Genomic DNA, 17,820 nt, shown 5'->3' on the forward strand with positions numbered 1-17,820 from the left:
ATAAAGGGAATATATTAATACATATGGGATAAGTGCCTCAAGACTAGATGTAACATTGGGAGAAAAGATTCCCTTACCCAAAGATCTTACAATCTAAGTGTGTGTCTACATCTTTAACTACATGATACATATTAAAAAAAAAAAATACGTTTTATAACAGGACATATCGACAATGTATAGCAATTAAAACAGCACAAAATTCCATTTTTGTAGGCGTACTGTTTATAGGGGTTAAATAAAACGAGTGGATTTTCTGTATTTCTATTAATGTCTGCTTGCTATAAATAACATGTGCAGTCTGTGGGCATCTCTATTCCAGGCTTTATAGATGTTACACATAATACAGATTCATATACCTTGCTTGTCAAAATGCTTCATTAGGTCTCTATTTGAAAGTAATTTTCATGTACAATGATATTTTATAATGGCCACTATTTTCAACTCGCTAACATTACTTTGCAACTTGGCTCAAATCACTAACATGTTATACTAAATGTATCAACATTTACAGAGTTAATGTTCAGTATGTGCCAAATGGATTCTTCCCTGCATTTCTCTCTGTGGGTGCTGAGTAAGTTAACAAACATTCACTGCTTTCTGTATATCTCAGGTGTATAATAAGTCATAAAGTCGGGCTCGCAGCCTGGAAAATGTACAACCTATTTGTTTGATCACTTTTTATTGGTATAAAACAATATATTATGTACATGGGAGGAATGAAACGTAATCTAGTAAAACGGTCTAGATAAGAATTAAGGGTAAGTGAACAGAGTCCTAAAACGTAACTTTTAATACATAAATTATAGGCTAAATCTGTTAAATTCTGGGCATTAGTAAAATCCATGCTCTCTGATTGGATAATGCCCGGAATTTTAACCATCGGTGATGGCACAGAATTTTTGGCACCCTGCCAAGTTTCTCAACCAATCAGCTTTCAGTTCTTGTACACACAGGGGCTTATGCAGAGAGGATCGTGATGTACTGGGAAAACGGCAATAAAATAGGCACAGATTAGGTATAAATTATGGCCGTATGCAGAAAGCGCCTTTACCTTCTTTTAGCAGATGGTAGTCAAATTGCCAAGTGTGTGTGTCTTCAGTGTGTGTTTTGTGGGTGGAGGAGGGGTGCAGAGTGTTTTGTTGGTGTGTGTGTCTGCAGTGTGTGGGTTTACAGGGAGGCTGCAGTGGGTGTAGAGGGGGGTGGCTGCTGGTGTGTGTTTTGTGGATGTAGAGGTGGCAGAGTCTGTTTTGTTAGTTTGTTTGTGTGTCTGCATTGTGTGTTTTGTGGGTGCAGAGGGGTGGCTGCAGTGTGTGTTTTGTGGGTGGAGGAGGAGTGCAGAGTGTTGTGTGTGTGTCTGCAGTGTGTAGGTTTACAGGGGGCTGCAGTGGGTATAGAGGGGGGGGGGCTGCTGGTGTGTTTTTTGTGGATGTAGAGGGGGCAGTCTGTTTGTTGGTGTGTGTGTGTCTGCAGTGTGTTTTGTGGGTGTAAAGGAGGGCTACAGGGTGTGTGTGTGTGTGTGTGTGTCAGTGGGTGGAGGAGGGCTGCAGTGTGTTTGTTTTGTGAGTGTAGAGGGTGGAGGAGTGCTGCAGTATGTTTTGTGGGTGTAGAGGAGGGGGCGGGGCTGCAGAGTGTGTAGGGGGGACTGCAGAGGGTATTTGTGTATGTAGAGGGTGGGGTTGCAGACTATGTATGTATAGAGGGGGGTGTATGTATGTATACATATATGTATTGTGACAAACGGCTTACTCCGGGGCTCCGTCGTTTGTCCGGGACTGTTTAGAACACGGTCTTTTAGGGTAGGTTAAAATGATGAGGCGTCACGTACTGTTCCTTTAAACAGGCTATGCCTGGTTTATTCAGTCCCAGGCACTGAGACTGCCACAGTGCATACAACAGAAAACAGATCAAAACAAAAGCTGCTCACCTGAGCGATAACTTAACTTAGATATCCCTGACTCAGGGTTGGAAGTGGCTTTTCCACTTCCAACATCAAAACACGGTACTTTTGCAGTCTTACACAAATAAACAGAAAGATTGAACCTGTTTGGGGAAGAGGCTTCTCCCCTCTGTAGTTCAGCAGCCTTCCAGCCTCCTGGCTCTTGTGGGGAGACCAGAGCAAACAGGAAAACAGTCTTTCATACCTGATTCCTAATTAGCATGACAGGAGACAGAAATCAGGCAGCAGACAAACTCTGGTCTGGATCTCTCATCCCTCAGTTCCAGCGCTTGCCAAACTGTGGGATGGAGTGTATGTATTATAAGGCTGCACTCCCAGGCCAAACAGGATAGAAACTGTCTAGTATCCTGGGAGCCCTATATACGGAATTTATTACCATCCCCTGGTTTCTGTCACATATCCTCCCCCCCAGCTCAGACCTCGAGGGATGAGCGACCATGGATATTAGGGAGTGCATCCTTGACAACCCGTCAGCATTGCCATGTTTGTGCCCTGACCTGTGTTCCACAGAAAATTTAAAGGGTTGTAGGCTTAGGAACCACCTGGTCACTCTAGCATTCTTTTCCCTGTTTTGACACATCCAGGTAAGGGGTGCATGATCTGTGACCAACCGGAATTTTCTCCCCAACAGGTAGTATTTGAGCGTCTCTACAGCCCACTTTATTGCGAGACACTCTTTCTCTACTATGGAGTAATTTTTCTCCTGGGGATTTAGTTTCCTACTTAAATAAAGGATGGGGTGCTCCTCACCTTGAGACTCCTGGGAGAGTACCGCCCCCAGCCCTACCTCAGATGCGTCGGTTTGGACTACGAACTCTTTGGAGAAGTCAGGTGTGACCAACACTGGTTGGGCACAGAGAGCTTCTTTCAGGCTTCTAAAGGCCTGTTCGGTTTCGGGGGACCACTTTACCATTAGCGGTCCTCTTGCTTTTGTGAGGTCAGTTAGTGGGGTTGCCTTAGTTGCAAAATTGGGAATAAACCTTCTATAGTACCCAATTAAGCCCAAAAAGGTCCTTACTTGTTTTTTTGTAACTGGCCTTGGCCAATTTTGTATCGCCTCCACTTTGAGTGTTTGGGGTTTGAGTAAACCTCTGCCAATAGAATATCCCAGATACTTGGCCTCCTCCAGACCAATAGTGCATTTAGCGGGGTTAGCAGTTAGTCCAGCAGACCGGACTGCGTCAAGCACAGCTTGGACCTTTGGAAGGTGGGATTGCCAATCTTCACTATGGATTACCACATCATCCAGGTAGGCGGCAGCATACCGAGCATGTGGTTTTAAAATTTTATCCATCATTCTTTGGAATGTGGCGGGAGCTCCATGTAAGCCAAAAGGCAACACCTTATACTGAAAGAGGCCGTCTGGGGTTGAGAAGGCTGTCTTTTCTTTTGCCCTTTCTGTGAGGGGAACCTGCCAGTACCCTTTTGTTAGGTCTAGGGTTGTGAGATATCGGGCTTTGCCCAGTCTCTCTACAAGTTCATCTACCCTGGGCATAGGATAAGTATCAAATTTTGACACCGCGTTTAGTTTCCGGTAGTCATTACAAAACCTTGTTGTACCATCTGGCTTTGGGACTAAGACTATAGGGCTGTTCCACCCACTTTGGGATTCCTCAATTACACCTAGTTTTAGCATTTTTTTAACCTCTAAACTTATAGCCTTTCTTTTGGCCTCTGGGATTCGGTACGGTTTAAGGTTAACTCGGACCCCCGGTTCAGAGACTAAGTCATGTTCAATTACGCTAGTTCTACCTGGCCGTATAGAGAAGATTTCTTTGTTTCTTTTCACTAAATTCTGAACCTCTCGTTTCTGATGAACAGACAGTGTTTCAGCTATGCTAACCTCTGGGTCAGTTTCTTGATTCTCTGACGGACCTGGGGGTACTAGGGTTAACAAGACTTCTCTATCTTTCCAGGGCTTGAGTAGGTTTATATGGTAAATTTGCTCAGGTTTCCTCCTACCTGGCTGTCTCACCTTATAATTTACTTCTCCCACTCTTTCCAAGACCTCATATGGCCCATGCCATTTAGCAAGGAATTTACTCTCCACGGTGGGAACCAGAACTAGTACCCTATCACCTGGAGAAAAAATTCTGACCCTAGCACCCTTATTATATGTATTCCTCTGTGCTTCTTGAGCTTTCTCCATGTGTTCCCTCACTATGGGTAGGACTGCAGCAATGCGGTCCTGCATCTGGGCAACATGCTCTATTACACTTCTGTAAGGGGTAACCTCGTGTTCCCAAGTCTCTTTGGCTATATCCAGTAAGCCCCTTGGGTGTCGGCCATACAATAGTTCAAACGGGGAGAAGCCTGTGGATGATTGGGGAACTTCCCTAATGGCAAATAACAGGTACGGTAACAAACAATCCCAGTTTTTCCCATCTTTATCAACCGCCCGCCGTAACATGCTCTTTAAGGTTTTATTGAACCTTTCCACTAAACCATCTGTTTGTGGATGATAGACTGAGGTTCTGAGATGCTTGATTTTTAGGAGTTTACATAGCTCTTTCGTTACTTGGGACATAAATGGTGTTCCCTGGTCAGATAGAATCTCTTTAGGAATCCCGACCCGGGAAAACAGAACTACTAACTCTTTTGCTATGTTTTTAGCTGAGGTGCTACGTAGGGGAACTGCCTCCGGATATCGGGTGGCATAATCTAATATTACCAATATATGCTGATGTCCCCTAGCAGACTTTATTAGGGGTCCTACTAGATCCATAGCAATCCGGTCAAATGGTACCTCTATTATGGGAAGGGGTACCAATGGGCTGCGGTACGCCTTGAACGGGGCGGTGATCTGACATTCTGGGCATGAGGAACAATAATTCGTAATTTCTGCCAGAACCCCAGGCCAATAGAAGCTTCGGAGAACCTTTTCTTTTGTCTTTTCCACCCCTAGGTGTCCCCCCAATGGATGACTATGTGCGAGGTGTAATACTACGTTACGGAATGTCCGTGGTACCAACAATTGTTTAGTTGTAACTGATTTCCTTTTATCAACCCGATATACTAGGTCGTTCTCTACCTCGAAGTAGGGGTAAGCAAGTGACCTATCTGGTTGGCCAGGAGTACTATTCTGGTCCCGTATATTTCCCCTTGCTACCGCTAATGTGGGGTCCTCCCACTGGGCCTTCTTAAAACTCCCAGGACTGACCTCTAGGTCAGCGAGGGTCTTATCCGGTTCTGGGGTGGTAAGTGTCTGCTCAACATCTTGATTTGGGGTATTCCCTACCAAAGTAGTGATGGGGAAGGGAATTTTACAGCACTCCTCCTTTTCCCCCTTCTTATTTGGGCCCTCGTCAACCTCCATTTCTGAAAAAGGGAAAGGATTTGTTTCTTCTAATACTTCGTTATGGTCCGCTATTGAACTCTGGGCGCTATTCTGAGCGGGGGACCACATTTTTAGAAAATGGGGAAAGTCGGTCCCTATTAACACATCATGTGCCAGTTTGGGTACAATACCCACCTTGAAATCTAAAGAACCAAACTCTGTTTCAAAAAAAACATCAACAGTGGAATATTCATGATTATCCCCATGTATACAACAAATTGCCACTCTTTGTGAACTGTTTCCCTGTTTCTTCTTAATGGGCAAGAGGTATTCGGACACTAGTGTGACCATGCTCCCAGAGTCAAGAAGTGCCCGAACCCTCTTACCATTAACCTTTACAAATGCCCACAGATGGTTATTCAAGGGGTCCTCTGGGCTAGGGCCCATACATTGGGACAACAGCGAATAAGGTTCCACGCTGTTGCATTGCATGGGCTCATAATTTAGTGGGCAGATTTTTGCTGTGTGGCCCCTCTCATGACAATTTACACATTTAGGTACATAGTCTGTGTCCCACTTAGAGCCTTTTCCTGGCTCCCCATGTTGGCTATTGCCCTTAGTGTGCGAACCACTGTTGCTGGTGCTGCGTGAAGGTGGTCGCCGCTCTTCAGCGCCCCTTAACCCCGGTACCCTTTTACCGTCTCTGGAAGAGTCCTGGAACCTCGGGTAGTGGGGTTGCACCACGACTGTGGGTTGCGGGTGCTCTTCTGCTGCATTGTACCTTTCTACGAGGGCCACAAGCTCATCCGCATTGTGGGGGTCACTCCGACTGACCCAACGGCGTAAGGCAGAGGGAAGTTTCCTCAAGAACTGGTCCATGACCAACCGTTCCACGATGTGGCTGGCTGAGTTGATCTCGGGTTGTAGCCACTTCCGGGCGAGGTGGATGAGGTCATACATCTGGCTTCGGGTGGCTTTATCCATCGTGAAGGACCATGCGTGAAACCTTTGGGCGCGAACAGCCGTGGTTACGCCGAGGCGGGCGAGGATCTCGAACTTCAATTTTGCATAGACGTTAGCTTCGGCTGGCTCTAGATCAAAGTAAGCCTTCTGGGGTTCGCCGCTTAGGAAGGGTGCGATTAGACCAGCCCACTCAGCTTCTGGCCATCCCTCTCTCTGTGCCGTGCGTTCAAACGTGAGAAGATAGGCTTCCACATCATCCGAGGGTCCCATCTTCTGAAGGTAGTGGCTTGCCCTGGTCATTTTCGGAACTGGGGCTGCCGCTGCCAGTGGAAGGTTACTGATAGTCCCCCTCAGGATCTCGAGTTCCTGCTGTAAGCCCTGAGCGAACCGCTGTTGCTCCTCTCTCAGCAAGCGGTTTGTCTCTTGCTGGTTTGCATTCGCGTTTTGCAGGGCTTCATTCGTCTGTTGCTGGTTTGCATTCGCCTGTTGCTGGTTGGCATTCGCCTGTTGCTGGTTGGCATTAATCTCTTGCTGGGCTATTAGCAGCTGTTGATGGGCTGCATTCGTCTGCTGCTGGTTTGCATTAGTTTCTTGCTGGGCTATTAACAGCTGTTGCTGGGTTTCATTCGCGTCTTTCTGGGCAGCGACATTGCGTACCAGCGCACCCACCACGTCTTCCATCTTGTTTGCAGAGGATGAAAAAAACTTTTTTTTTTTTTTTCAAAGTTCTTCAACCCGCAGACCCCCTAGTGCTCTGCCCGCATTCTCCACCATATGTGACAAACGGCTTACTCCGGGGCTCCGTCGTTTGTCCGGGACTGTTTAGAACACGGTCTTTTAGGGTAGGTTAAAATGATGAGGCGTCACGTACTGTTCCTTTAAACAGGCTATGCCTGGTTTATTCAGTCCCAGGCACTGAGACTGCCACAGTGCATACAACAGAAAACAGATCAAAACAAAAGCTGCTCACCTGAGCGATAACTTAACTTAGATATCCCTGACTCAGGGTTGGAAGTGGCTTTTCCACTTCCAACATCAAAACACGGTACTTTTGCAGTCTTACACAAATAAACAGAAAGATTGAACCTGTTTGGGGAAGAGGCTTCTCCCCTCTGTAGTTCAGCAGCCTTCCAGCCTCCTGGCTCTTGTGGGGAGACCAGAGCAAACAGGAAAACAGTCTTTCATACCTGATTCCTAATTAGCATGACAGGAGACAGAAATCAGGCAGCAGACAAACTCTGGTCTGGATCTCTCATCCCTCAGTTCCAGCGCTTGCCAAACTGTGGGATGGAGTGTATGTATTATAAGGCTGCACTCCCAGGCCAAACAGGATAGAAACTGTCTAGTATCCTGGGAGCCCTATATACGGAATTTATTACCATCCCCTGGTTTCTGTCACAGTATGTATATATATATGTATATATATATATATATGTATATGTATATGTATATATATATATATATATATATATATATATATATATATATATATATATATATATATATATGTGTGTGTGTGTGTGTCTGTATGTGTGTGTGTGTGTGTGTGTGTGTGTGCGTATGTACAATTCCCTTTTAATAAACTTGCAGTAACAGCTAAATAATGTAGACAATCATGCTGATAAAAATCAATATGACTACAAGTGTCTATCTTTTTTATGAAAAATGTAAATTTAAAAAAAAGCCTACATTTAGACTATAATAGTAATAATCCCAATCAGAACAGGGCATTACTGGCCAGCAATGCCCTGGCTGGATTAAAGTCGGCCCTCGGCTACGCCTCGGGCCTTCAACTCTACCAGCCAGTGCATTATTGGCCAGTAATGCCCTGTTCTGAGGGGATTATTACTTTAAACAATGGGAACAGGGGGGATTCACACTGGAAAGATGATACTAATGGATCCTTGGAATTGTCAGAGGTGGTCAGGGCTAATACAGCAAGGGCATAAAAAAATGCTGGGGATAGACATAAGGCTATCCCTAAACATGAAAACAAATCGAAAGAGCCGAGGTTTTACAGTACAGTAGATAAAAAATTGGATAGATTTACTTTTATATGCCATAAAATTGCAAGGGGCTATCTTAGACTTCAAAGGGAGTTAATACCGGAATGGGTGCGATAACTCAGGGATGCTTAACACCAGTCCTGAACCAACCCCCCCTCCCCCCAACAGGCCAGGTTTTCAGGATATCCCAGCTTCAGCACAGGGGAGTCAATCAGAGGCTTCAGAGGCTCAGTCCAAGACTCAGCTACCTGTGCTGAAGCAGGTGCTGATTGAGCCACCTGTGCTGAAGCAGGGATATCCTTAAAACCTGACATGTTAGAGCGGCTTCAGGACTGCAGTTGAACTCCCCCGCGATAACTCCTACACCCACTTGATAAATGTGCCCCCTATGTTTCTTCCATTTCTTGCATGCTTGAAAAATGCATAACTGCAAAAACGGCTACGTCAACTCAGTGCATTTGTTTTTTTAATCTCCATGCTTTTAATATGGCTAACTACAAAGTCAGAATAAGAAAACTAAACTCTATCCCATGGACACCTATCTTTGGATAAAGGTACTTTGCTTCCAATTGCTGGGCCTGTGCTTGCTATATTCTTCTTACTTTCTAATACCTGTTGTCTTCTTGCCAGTTGTAACTTGAACCGATGCTCTGCACACTCACAATACTCAGGTAGCAAGCTATCTACATGGACTGAGTTTAATGCTACCCCTAAATCTTAATCTCTGGCAATAATAAAAATCTTGTTATCCAAACCTTTAGTGATCAGTTAACACAGCATATACAGTACAGAGTACATAGCTTCTGTCCAGCCCCCTCTCACCTGCTCATTACCATCTCTGTCCCGATGAAGCTTTAAAGAGGGCAAAAACATTAGCATTATGCCTTTATAATATGGTACTGTATGATAACCATCAATGCACTCTGAGCGAACATCGAGGTTCCCACGGCCTCCATGTAACTCCTTATCTCGTCAGCAACAGAGGTTTTATCATGTGACCAACGTCTTACACTACAAGTTGTTATTTTAAAGCAAACAGAATAAAAACACAGGTGCCTGCAGCGAAATCTGCACCGCGTCATCAAGGACAGCGGCACAACGGCAACACAAGGGGTTCAGAATGCAAGAAGCTCTGTTTACCTGACATGCTGCTTGGCATTATGGATGGGTAGTTGTGATCATTCTTCTAAGCATCAGATGTGACCTGAGGAAAAATAAAGAAGTGTGTCATGAAGTAAAGGTCGTCACTACAGGCCTCATTTATTTCACATTCACAAACATGCCCAAACTCTTTGGATCTGGCACTCTAGGGCAGGGGTGGCCAACTCCAGTCCTCAAGCGCCACCAACGGGTCAGGTTTTAAGGATTTCCCAGCTTCAGCACAGGTGGCTCCATCAACTAATAATATATATATTAATATATATTTACATATATTTTGTGAGTGCTGCTGATTTTTAATTTTTGTACATTTATTGGACTGGCTGGTGTTCCCTGTCTATCTGCAAGCACCCGGACTATTGATAAGTATATATTTACTTTTGTATATAGTGCTAGTTTGAGTGCACCCAGCATTTTCTTTGTATATATATATATATATATATATATTTTTTTAATTTTGTTATTATATATCTATATATATATATATATATATATGAGAAAAGAAAGCACACGACCCATAGCGTAAAAAATAAACATTTAATGTAGGGACAGCGGTTCGGGGAAACAGGCTCACTCACAAGGGTAAGTTAAAAATGTTACTTTTAAGTTAGATATATATAAATATATACAGTGGTTGACAAATCACCAAAAAATGTACTCGCCACACAAAAAAATCTACTCGCCACCTAGTACCAAACGTGTGCTGCTTGGGCCAATATTTACTCGCCCCGGGGGTTAAATCCACTCGCCCGGGGCGAGCAAATGTATAGGTTTGTCGAACACTGTATATATATAACCAGTGTCATGCACAGTGATGACAGGTAAGAGGTGCTGCTGCCTTTAAAAAGCTAATTGTAAACAAAATACTGCACCGTGTGGTAAGAAGTAGATAAGAACCGGCATATCACTTTGGGACATATTTTCTAAAGCGATGGTATTCTATAAGACACTTTCCTGAGCCAGACCACATTTTATGGCACATTGAAGTGAATGGGCTATAAAGTGTCTTACAGGGACTGAAGGTGTCTTATGGCCTAACATTGCTTGCTAAATATGGGCCTATACGTCTTGTTTCCAAGAAGCTACTGCAAGTGTGGCCCTTCAGATTAAAGATCTTTATAAATAGTGCAAAGAAAAGCATATAGGCGTAAAGAGCAAAACTTGTAAAGAGAAAACTTGTCACCTGTTGCCACAATTAATTCACAGAAGTATTTTTAGGTATACGTATAAATAAGGTTTCGTGTTCTCCATAGCGCAAACCAAGAATTTGTATTTGCCTCAATTTGTGCCAATGACACATGTAAAAAGTTGTTAGCCTGGTTTCTTATGAACAGACTGCGCCGTTACCGGTCGTGGTGGTGACTGACAGGTCATTAGGGTCCTGGGATTTTTCCATCCCCGACTATACCTCAAAGACATCTGCGAATGAATTGTGGCAATCGGCGACAAGATTGCCCTTTACACTTACGTGCTTTTCTTTACATTATTTGAAAGATCTTTGATCTGAAGGGCCACACTTAAAATAGCTGTGTGGGAAAAAGACGTAGGGCCATGTTTACTAAGCGATGCTATGCCATAGGACACCTTACGGCCCATTCCATTTAATGGGTTATAGAAATTATGTGTAATTACACAGTAAAAAGGTAGTGGTTTGACTGCAAAGCCCAATCAGTGTCCAGGGACATAGGAACTACAAATGAATTGAGAGATTGAATAACCAAAAATGAACGAAAAGAACAAACTTAGCGTGCAGCCTAAGGGTATTCTGCACAATTACCTATGTAATTTAATTACATGTAGAAACTACACTGGAGTAAAATTTCATGGGTTTGCTCCCGGTTTAAAATAAAATGTGCTCTCTGTAGCTACATTGTATTGCTTTGTTTTAGCTCAGTGTAACATTAACCTTCGTATTATACACAATCATTGTATGATAAACATTCCCACATATCAGGTTATTTATGTGCCTGTCGAAGAACCAAAATCGTACAATTGGGCAAAAACTTTTGCAGGTTTTTTATTATTCCTTTTGGAAAAGGCGTCGTTCTGTAGCTTTTGTACTTTCTGTATAGAAAAATGATGCAGTCTACATAAAATATAAAATTCTGAGATAAATGAAACACAATTAGGTTATGATAGGTAAAAAAGAGTCTAGAAGCTTAGATGGGGAACCCCATGAGCTTCACAAAGCAGAATCAGAGACCAAGCTCAAGCTGGTGTCTAAAAAAGCAGCACCATCTTTTTTGAGTGGGCCCATTGGTTCAGTACTTCCTTACCCCAGGCTAAGCTGTAAAAGCCAATAATGCAACAGGCAAAGCTCTAGAGCCGTGTTTCCCAAAGTGGGTTCTGCGGCACCCTGGTCTTTAGTGAGAGAATCAAAAGGGTTCTGGAATATTTTCCCATTATCCCAGAACAGGGAGAGAGAGCAGGGCTGTTACTAGGGGGCTGGGCAGCTAACGCCATCCTGATTGGCTGCTACTGGATAATGCAGCCATTCATGAGGATGTGTTAGGAGCCTGGGGGTGTGTGGCCAAGCAGAAGAGGAAAAGCATGGGCAGGAGAGAGGTGAGGCTAGGTGTCTGTCCTGTGTGTATGTTATATCCAGTTGTATGTTTCTTCTGTGACTGACTGTCTCCGTCCTGTGTCTTCTGTCACTGACTGTCCTGTTGTGGGGGTGCCTCAGCAGTTGATCTGTGATTAGGGGTGTCTTGAGAGAAAAGTTTGGGAACCACTGGTCTAGGGAGTCAATGTAAAAAAATAAGTAATCTAAAATTGACAAGACCAATGTGCTCATTTGCATGTCACTACCCAGAATGCTCTTGCTTAATGTTATATTATACCAGTAGCTCTCAATTCCAGTCCTTATAGGACCATTAAAAGGTCAGGTTGTAAGGATATCCCTGCTTGAGCACAGGTAGTTCAGTAAAAATGATTTAGCCACCTATGCTTATGCCGGGATAACCTCAAAGCCGGCATTGTTGGGGGTCCTTTAGGGGTGGAGTTGGGAGCCACTGCCTTATGCCATGCAGTCACTCTCTGCAAACAGTGCAGCAGTAAAAAATGGCAAATTAATTTTGCAGATTTGGATCTGCCTCAGATTGGCTGGTGCCTTTGGTCTCAAAAAGGGCAATTAGTCTTTTCAAAATATTTTTTCTATCCCTGCGAATCGGCACGACAGATTAGTAATTCGAACCAAAAAACGTAATCAATGATCCGGGGATGAGGAGGAGCCAAATACTGTAGTATAAATAGAGGTGCAGCACCCAGGACATACTTTTTTTTTTTGGATCATCAAATGTTTAATAAACATTATTATTATAATTTTTTTATTATTCATGAATTCTTCTAAGTGTATATGAAGATTTGCATCTCTTGAAATGCTGACCTCTATGGGACTTTGGGTTAATCAATGGGGACAGTCAACACAAGTCAGAGTGTCTAATTACTACATGGTTTAAATAAACGCTATTGGATCTGTAATTATTCGAGGTTGTCCAGCTGCTGGCACCACACAATGCAGGGTTAATGATCTCCTTCCTTGGCTACCCTGCAGTTACTTAAGTGATCTTACCCCCAGTTCACGAATCATCATATGACAACCATACCATCATCCACATCATTACCTTATTGCCAAAACAAGCCATTTTGACATCATATATTAGTCCTATTTGAATGTTGAACATGTAATAGTAGTGGTGTCTCAAACAAGCCAGCCACTTAAGTGCCATCTGCGCTGTGCCAGGCGGGCAGTGCTACACCCATTCCTAATATCTCTGTCAGAACTGACAGTTGTCATCTGGCAGCCACCCACCAATTACAGGATGTCCATGTTGTATGCGATTTTTAAAAAAAAGAAATACATAAAAATGTATGTACAGTATGCATAGTTTTGTAAAAAAAAAAAAAATAAGACTCGTACAGCGCAGTCCTGATGTTTTATTAAAAATAAAATGATAATGTGATAGATCAGTGCTAACTCCCACTCTCCCTCCCAGTCCCAGGGCATTAGAGGTTGGGTATGTGGTGGGGGATAATGGGTTTAAACTAGGTGTAGCAGTGAAACTAGGCAACATACAGTATGACTGACACCCATTCCTTGTTAGCACACTTACTCTATTTAACTAATAGTCACGTGTTTGATAGGTCAATGTACAGTAGGAATATGCATAGCATTTATTTGATTGTTGACAGAAAAAAATGCTCACTAGACAATGTTACATATTTTATTGCAAAAATAATGTTACTCCGGTTGTCATTTTTAACAATGGATTAGAAATAAACACAATCCATGGAGTGGATTTATGTTAATTCTGCCGGGGCTTATTTTAAAACCTCACAACCTAACCACATAGGTATATTTTAACTAATGGAACAGTTGGAACAATCCATCTGTGGATTCTACCCCGTGGAACGAATTTTGAAGCAAAAGTCAGGGAAATTCAAGGGAACGAATTTGGACTGGTTCGCCCATCTCTAGGCTGCAGCCCTCTCAAGAGTCAAGCAGTTACTACCTTGTCCTCTCCATTTCCACTCTACTTTCCTGCTCTTTTCGCTATCAAAGTGACATGACCTTAATCAGTAGGGGCCTTGCCAAATATGCAATAAAGTGGCCAATTGCACCTTCACTGGCTGAAAGCTCCCCAAATGGGGAGAGCGATATTTAATTACCCCCTAAAATGAATTGAGTGAATTAACACATACTATGGATAGATATGATGCATCTTAAACCCATTATGAAGGACATTTTAACTTTAGCAAGTCACGTGGTATTCACTTGTATTTCTTTTGTAGAAATTATTTAAATATCCATAACATTAATAACCTTCCACAGGTGCATGTGTTGATTCTTAGAGCGTTCATATTTCAAACAGAAAAATAAGCCCTATACAGATGCTCCGACGAGTATTCTAAAACTTGCCTTGGAAAATCTGGGGCAATCACCAACAAGACCCAGGTACATGCTGCAACATTTCAGTGATATTTCTGCAGAGACTAATGGCCCATCAGATTAACACAGCAGGGGTCCCTGGCAGTCCCATTCAGTTTGAATGGGACTGCCAGGGACCCCCGTTGTTAATCCGATGGGCCATTAGTCTGTCTGCAGAAATGTCACTGAAATGTTGCAGCATGTACCCAGCATGTTCCTGGGTCTTGTTGGTGATTGCCCCAGATTTGTTTTAGAATACTCGTCGGCACTACAGTATCCACTGTTGACATGTTCAACACACTTTTACATACCGTACACATGAAGAAATGATGATGGATTCAGAACTCTTTACTGGCAAGAATCATTCCATACCAAACTGTTTATTACATTGTTTATAATCTGGGTTATTTAAAACAGCTGCAGTTGTTGCTGGCATTTACCATCCCTCTTTTAACGTTGTTTCCATCAGATACTACGTATTATGCCAAAATATACATATGAAGCCCGACTCACATCCCCAGAGATAAGTTAGAGCTAGGGGCATCTGCAGTGCCTGCATTTTAATCTACAGACTGCCCGCAGCTGCTTTTTCCAAAGGCCAGGGATTGCCACGTCTATTTTCCTCGGCAGTCCTTGACTACGAGGAAAGTTAAACAGGCTACATCTGTATTAGTATACAACAAAAGATAGGGAATCCCAATGCTACATCCAATTGACAAAACATATATGGCAATAAGTATAAAGTTAAATACTTCAATAATAAACAACTTAACGACGCTTTGGCCAAAGTATTAACTAAATAACGAAGAAAATATTATTATTGAAGTATTTAACTTTATACTTATTACCATATATGTTTTGTCAATTGGATGTAACATTGGGCTCCCCTGTCTTTTGTTGTATACATTTGCCACGCTCAGTAGCACTCCTTTTGAGACACACACACACACACACACACACACACACACACACACACACACACACACACACACACACACACACGATGTGGTGGGTGTTGGGGTTTGAGCTTGCTGGGAATGTGTGTGTTAATACATCTGTATTAGGAAATATACAAATTTTTCTACACAGAGATCAAAAGCAGTGACCTTGCCAAACGGATAATAGAAGAGTGGGTTCTCTTCATTGATCAGATGGACAGACAAATACTATGATTGGGTGAAGGGTACTTTATGACGACTGCTCGAAAGAAAGATTTCCCTCCCTATGACCAAAAAGAGGGTTTGTGGCAAAGAAAACTTCAACTCCAATAAGTTAAAAGCTCCATCTCCAAAAACAACATATGTTTTTCCAAGTACAGCAAAATGAATTTCACCCTTAAGGCTCATTTACAACTACACTCAAATTATGAATGTACGTCAAACTACAAATCACAGAGCTTATAACTATAAATTACTTCTAAAAAGCAACTTTCTTTTTTTATGTAACGTGCTGTGCAATTATAATGCTGGATGAAATGAATGGGAATGAAGACCTTACTTTCCTGAAAATATAGACTTTTGGATATGTAGCGCACTTTCCCCCACCCCCTGGGAAATATGTGACTACGGGGTAGGTGTGATGCTTTACATGTGGCTCATAGGAGGCCTGAGCCTGCACTGCTGGGAGCCTGTGGTGTACCCTAGTTGACAATCAGTAGTTCCTTCACCTGTATTGGATCCTACTATTTAAGACAACCCCGTACAGGAACCCCATGCAATAAAACACACGTTAGGTAAATATAAACAGTTTTACTACACAGAGACATACATACATTATATATATATATATATATATATATATATATATATATATATTCAACCGACCACCGCGGTCACGCATGACCGTACCTCCATGTCCCACACCTGATATGCAGTCCACCCAAAGTATCTTGGGGCCCTTAGGCACTCAACCACCCTAGTGTCCACAAGGAACCACCCACCCGAGTTTGTGAGACAGCGCTGTCCCACTAAGGTGTAAAGTTGGTGCACGTTATGAGGTGAGGTACCTGCCGGGTACTCCAGCACCCGGGCACGCCGATGTAGCAAGATGGGATCCACGGATCCAGAGACGTCTTCGCGAAGCCTCCGCCTCCCGCATGGATGGTGCCACCATGAACAAGTCTCTGGGTAGCAGAGGGGTGATTTGGTTCCAGATCACCACGGGCCAGGTCACAGCCGCGTCCTGGTCAATGGTGGAGCTACTCAAAACTCTATAACAGGGAGTCCCAAAAAAATAATACAATAATAAAGTGGACAACTGAGGTAAACAACGAGGGGAAGTCAATACGTGGGTGTTAAATACACAGCCGCGTCCTGGCTGAATCCCTCAGTGCTACAGGGGCAGTGTTCCTATCTACTGGGCCTGTCCCTGCAGCAACAACAAGCTCAAAAGGGAGTTGGGGCATACCTGGGGCCTAACAGGTTGTCTCTGGCCTAGTGCAGGTGCCACAAACACCTGCACACACCTCCTACCCTACAGACGTTCCAGCTCCAACTGGCGTGGTTGCAAACGAGCAAAAAGTATCTATCTGGCCACAGGGGATTGCTGTTGCCCTATTGGCTGTAGGGCCTCACGTGTCCCTGTCTCCCAGAGGCTCATGGGACTTTTAGTCCTTGCGCAGAGCCTAGCTGTATTGGACGCCGCTCCTTCCCTCATACTGCGCATGCATGTGTCGTGGTGGCGCATGCGCCATCGAAGGTCGCTCCATCGATCGGGCACAGCCCCCTACCGCAGAGTTCCTTACACTCCCGGTGGGTCCGTCTGCCGTTTCGACGGCACCTGCACACACCGCGGTAATGGCGTCCCCCTTCTGCAGCGAAGGTAAGGGGACAAGGGGACCCAGGGTGAAAGACCCTGCTACAGATAATAAAAATGAAACCTACTTTTCTTGATGATCTGCTTAACAATAGATTTAATCAGCACTTACCAAATCACAGACAAAGCTGCATAAGGTAGTAGTTTTGTGCTTGCCAGCATTTATTTTATTTCCTTTATCCTTCTTCTACCACACTTGTGGAACTGGATCACATTATATTAGACATGTTCTGGTAAACTCACCCATTACAAAAACATGTAACCAAAACCACAATGTAAATGTAATGATAAAAACAGATTGTTGCTGATATGCAGAAATCATGGCCTGTCCTCAAATCACATTTGACCAAAATAAAAAAAAGAATGATTAAAACAGCAAATATATCTCACTTTAAAGCAGCAGTTTGCACTGACCACCATTTTTCTCACATTTTTTAAAAATGTACTTGAAAAGATATCTTCTTTTCTTTTCCAAAGCTGTTTTTATTTTTAAAATGTGATTGTTGCTCAGCATTTTAAATATAAAGTGTTAGGGAGATTAAAATGAAGCTCTCTCTAGAGCCCAATGCAATCTCAAGATTACCATGGTAACTCTGGAGCTACAGATTAAGAAAATTATAGGTTTTTTAAATGTAGCAGGGTACTTTCACCGGTCCCCAGTTCCCACGCTTACCTCCGCTACAGTGGGGGAATGTGCAGAGTGTGGTGAGGCAGGGGG

The 17,820-nt window shown here is 43.3% G+C and overlaps 1 protein-coding gene across 6 annotated transcripts in view; it reads right to left on the reverse strand.

The window, feature by feature from the left end:
• THRB (thyroid hormone receptor beta) overlaps positions 1–17,820 on the reverse strand; it is a 337,521-nt gene that overhangs the window by 112,149 nt on the left and 207,552 nt on the right. For all 6 annotated transcript variants that reach the window (XM_075586955.1, XM_075586959.1, XM_075586957.1 and 3 more), the window contains one exon: positions 9,344–9,407. In XM_075586955.1, coding sequence (XP_075443070.1) covers positions 9,344–9,362 — 19 coding nt within the window. In that variant the 5' untranslated portion in view covers positions 9,363–9,407. The remainder of the gene's footprint in view (positions 1–9,343; positions 9,408–17,820) is intronic.

The sequence above is a fragment of the Ascaphus truei genome, chromosome 2 (genome assembly GCF_040206685.1).
Source record: "Ascaphus truei isolate aAscTru1 chromosome 2, aAscTru1.hap1, whole genome shotgun sequence".
In the NCBI taxonomy this organism is placed as follows: domain Eukaryota; kingdom Metazoa; phylum Chordata; class Amphibia; order Anura; family Ascaphidae; genus Ascaphus; species Ascaphus truei.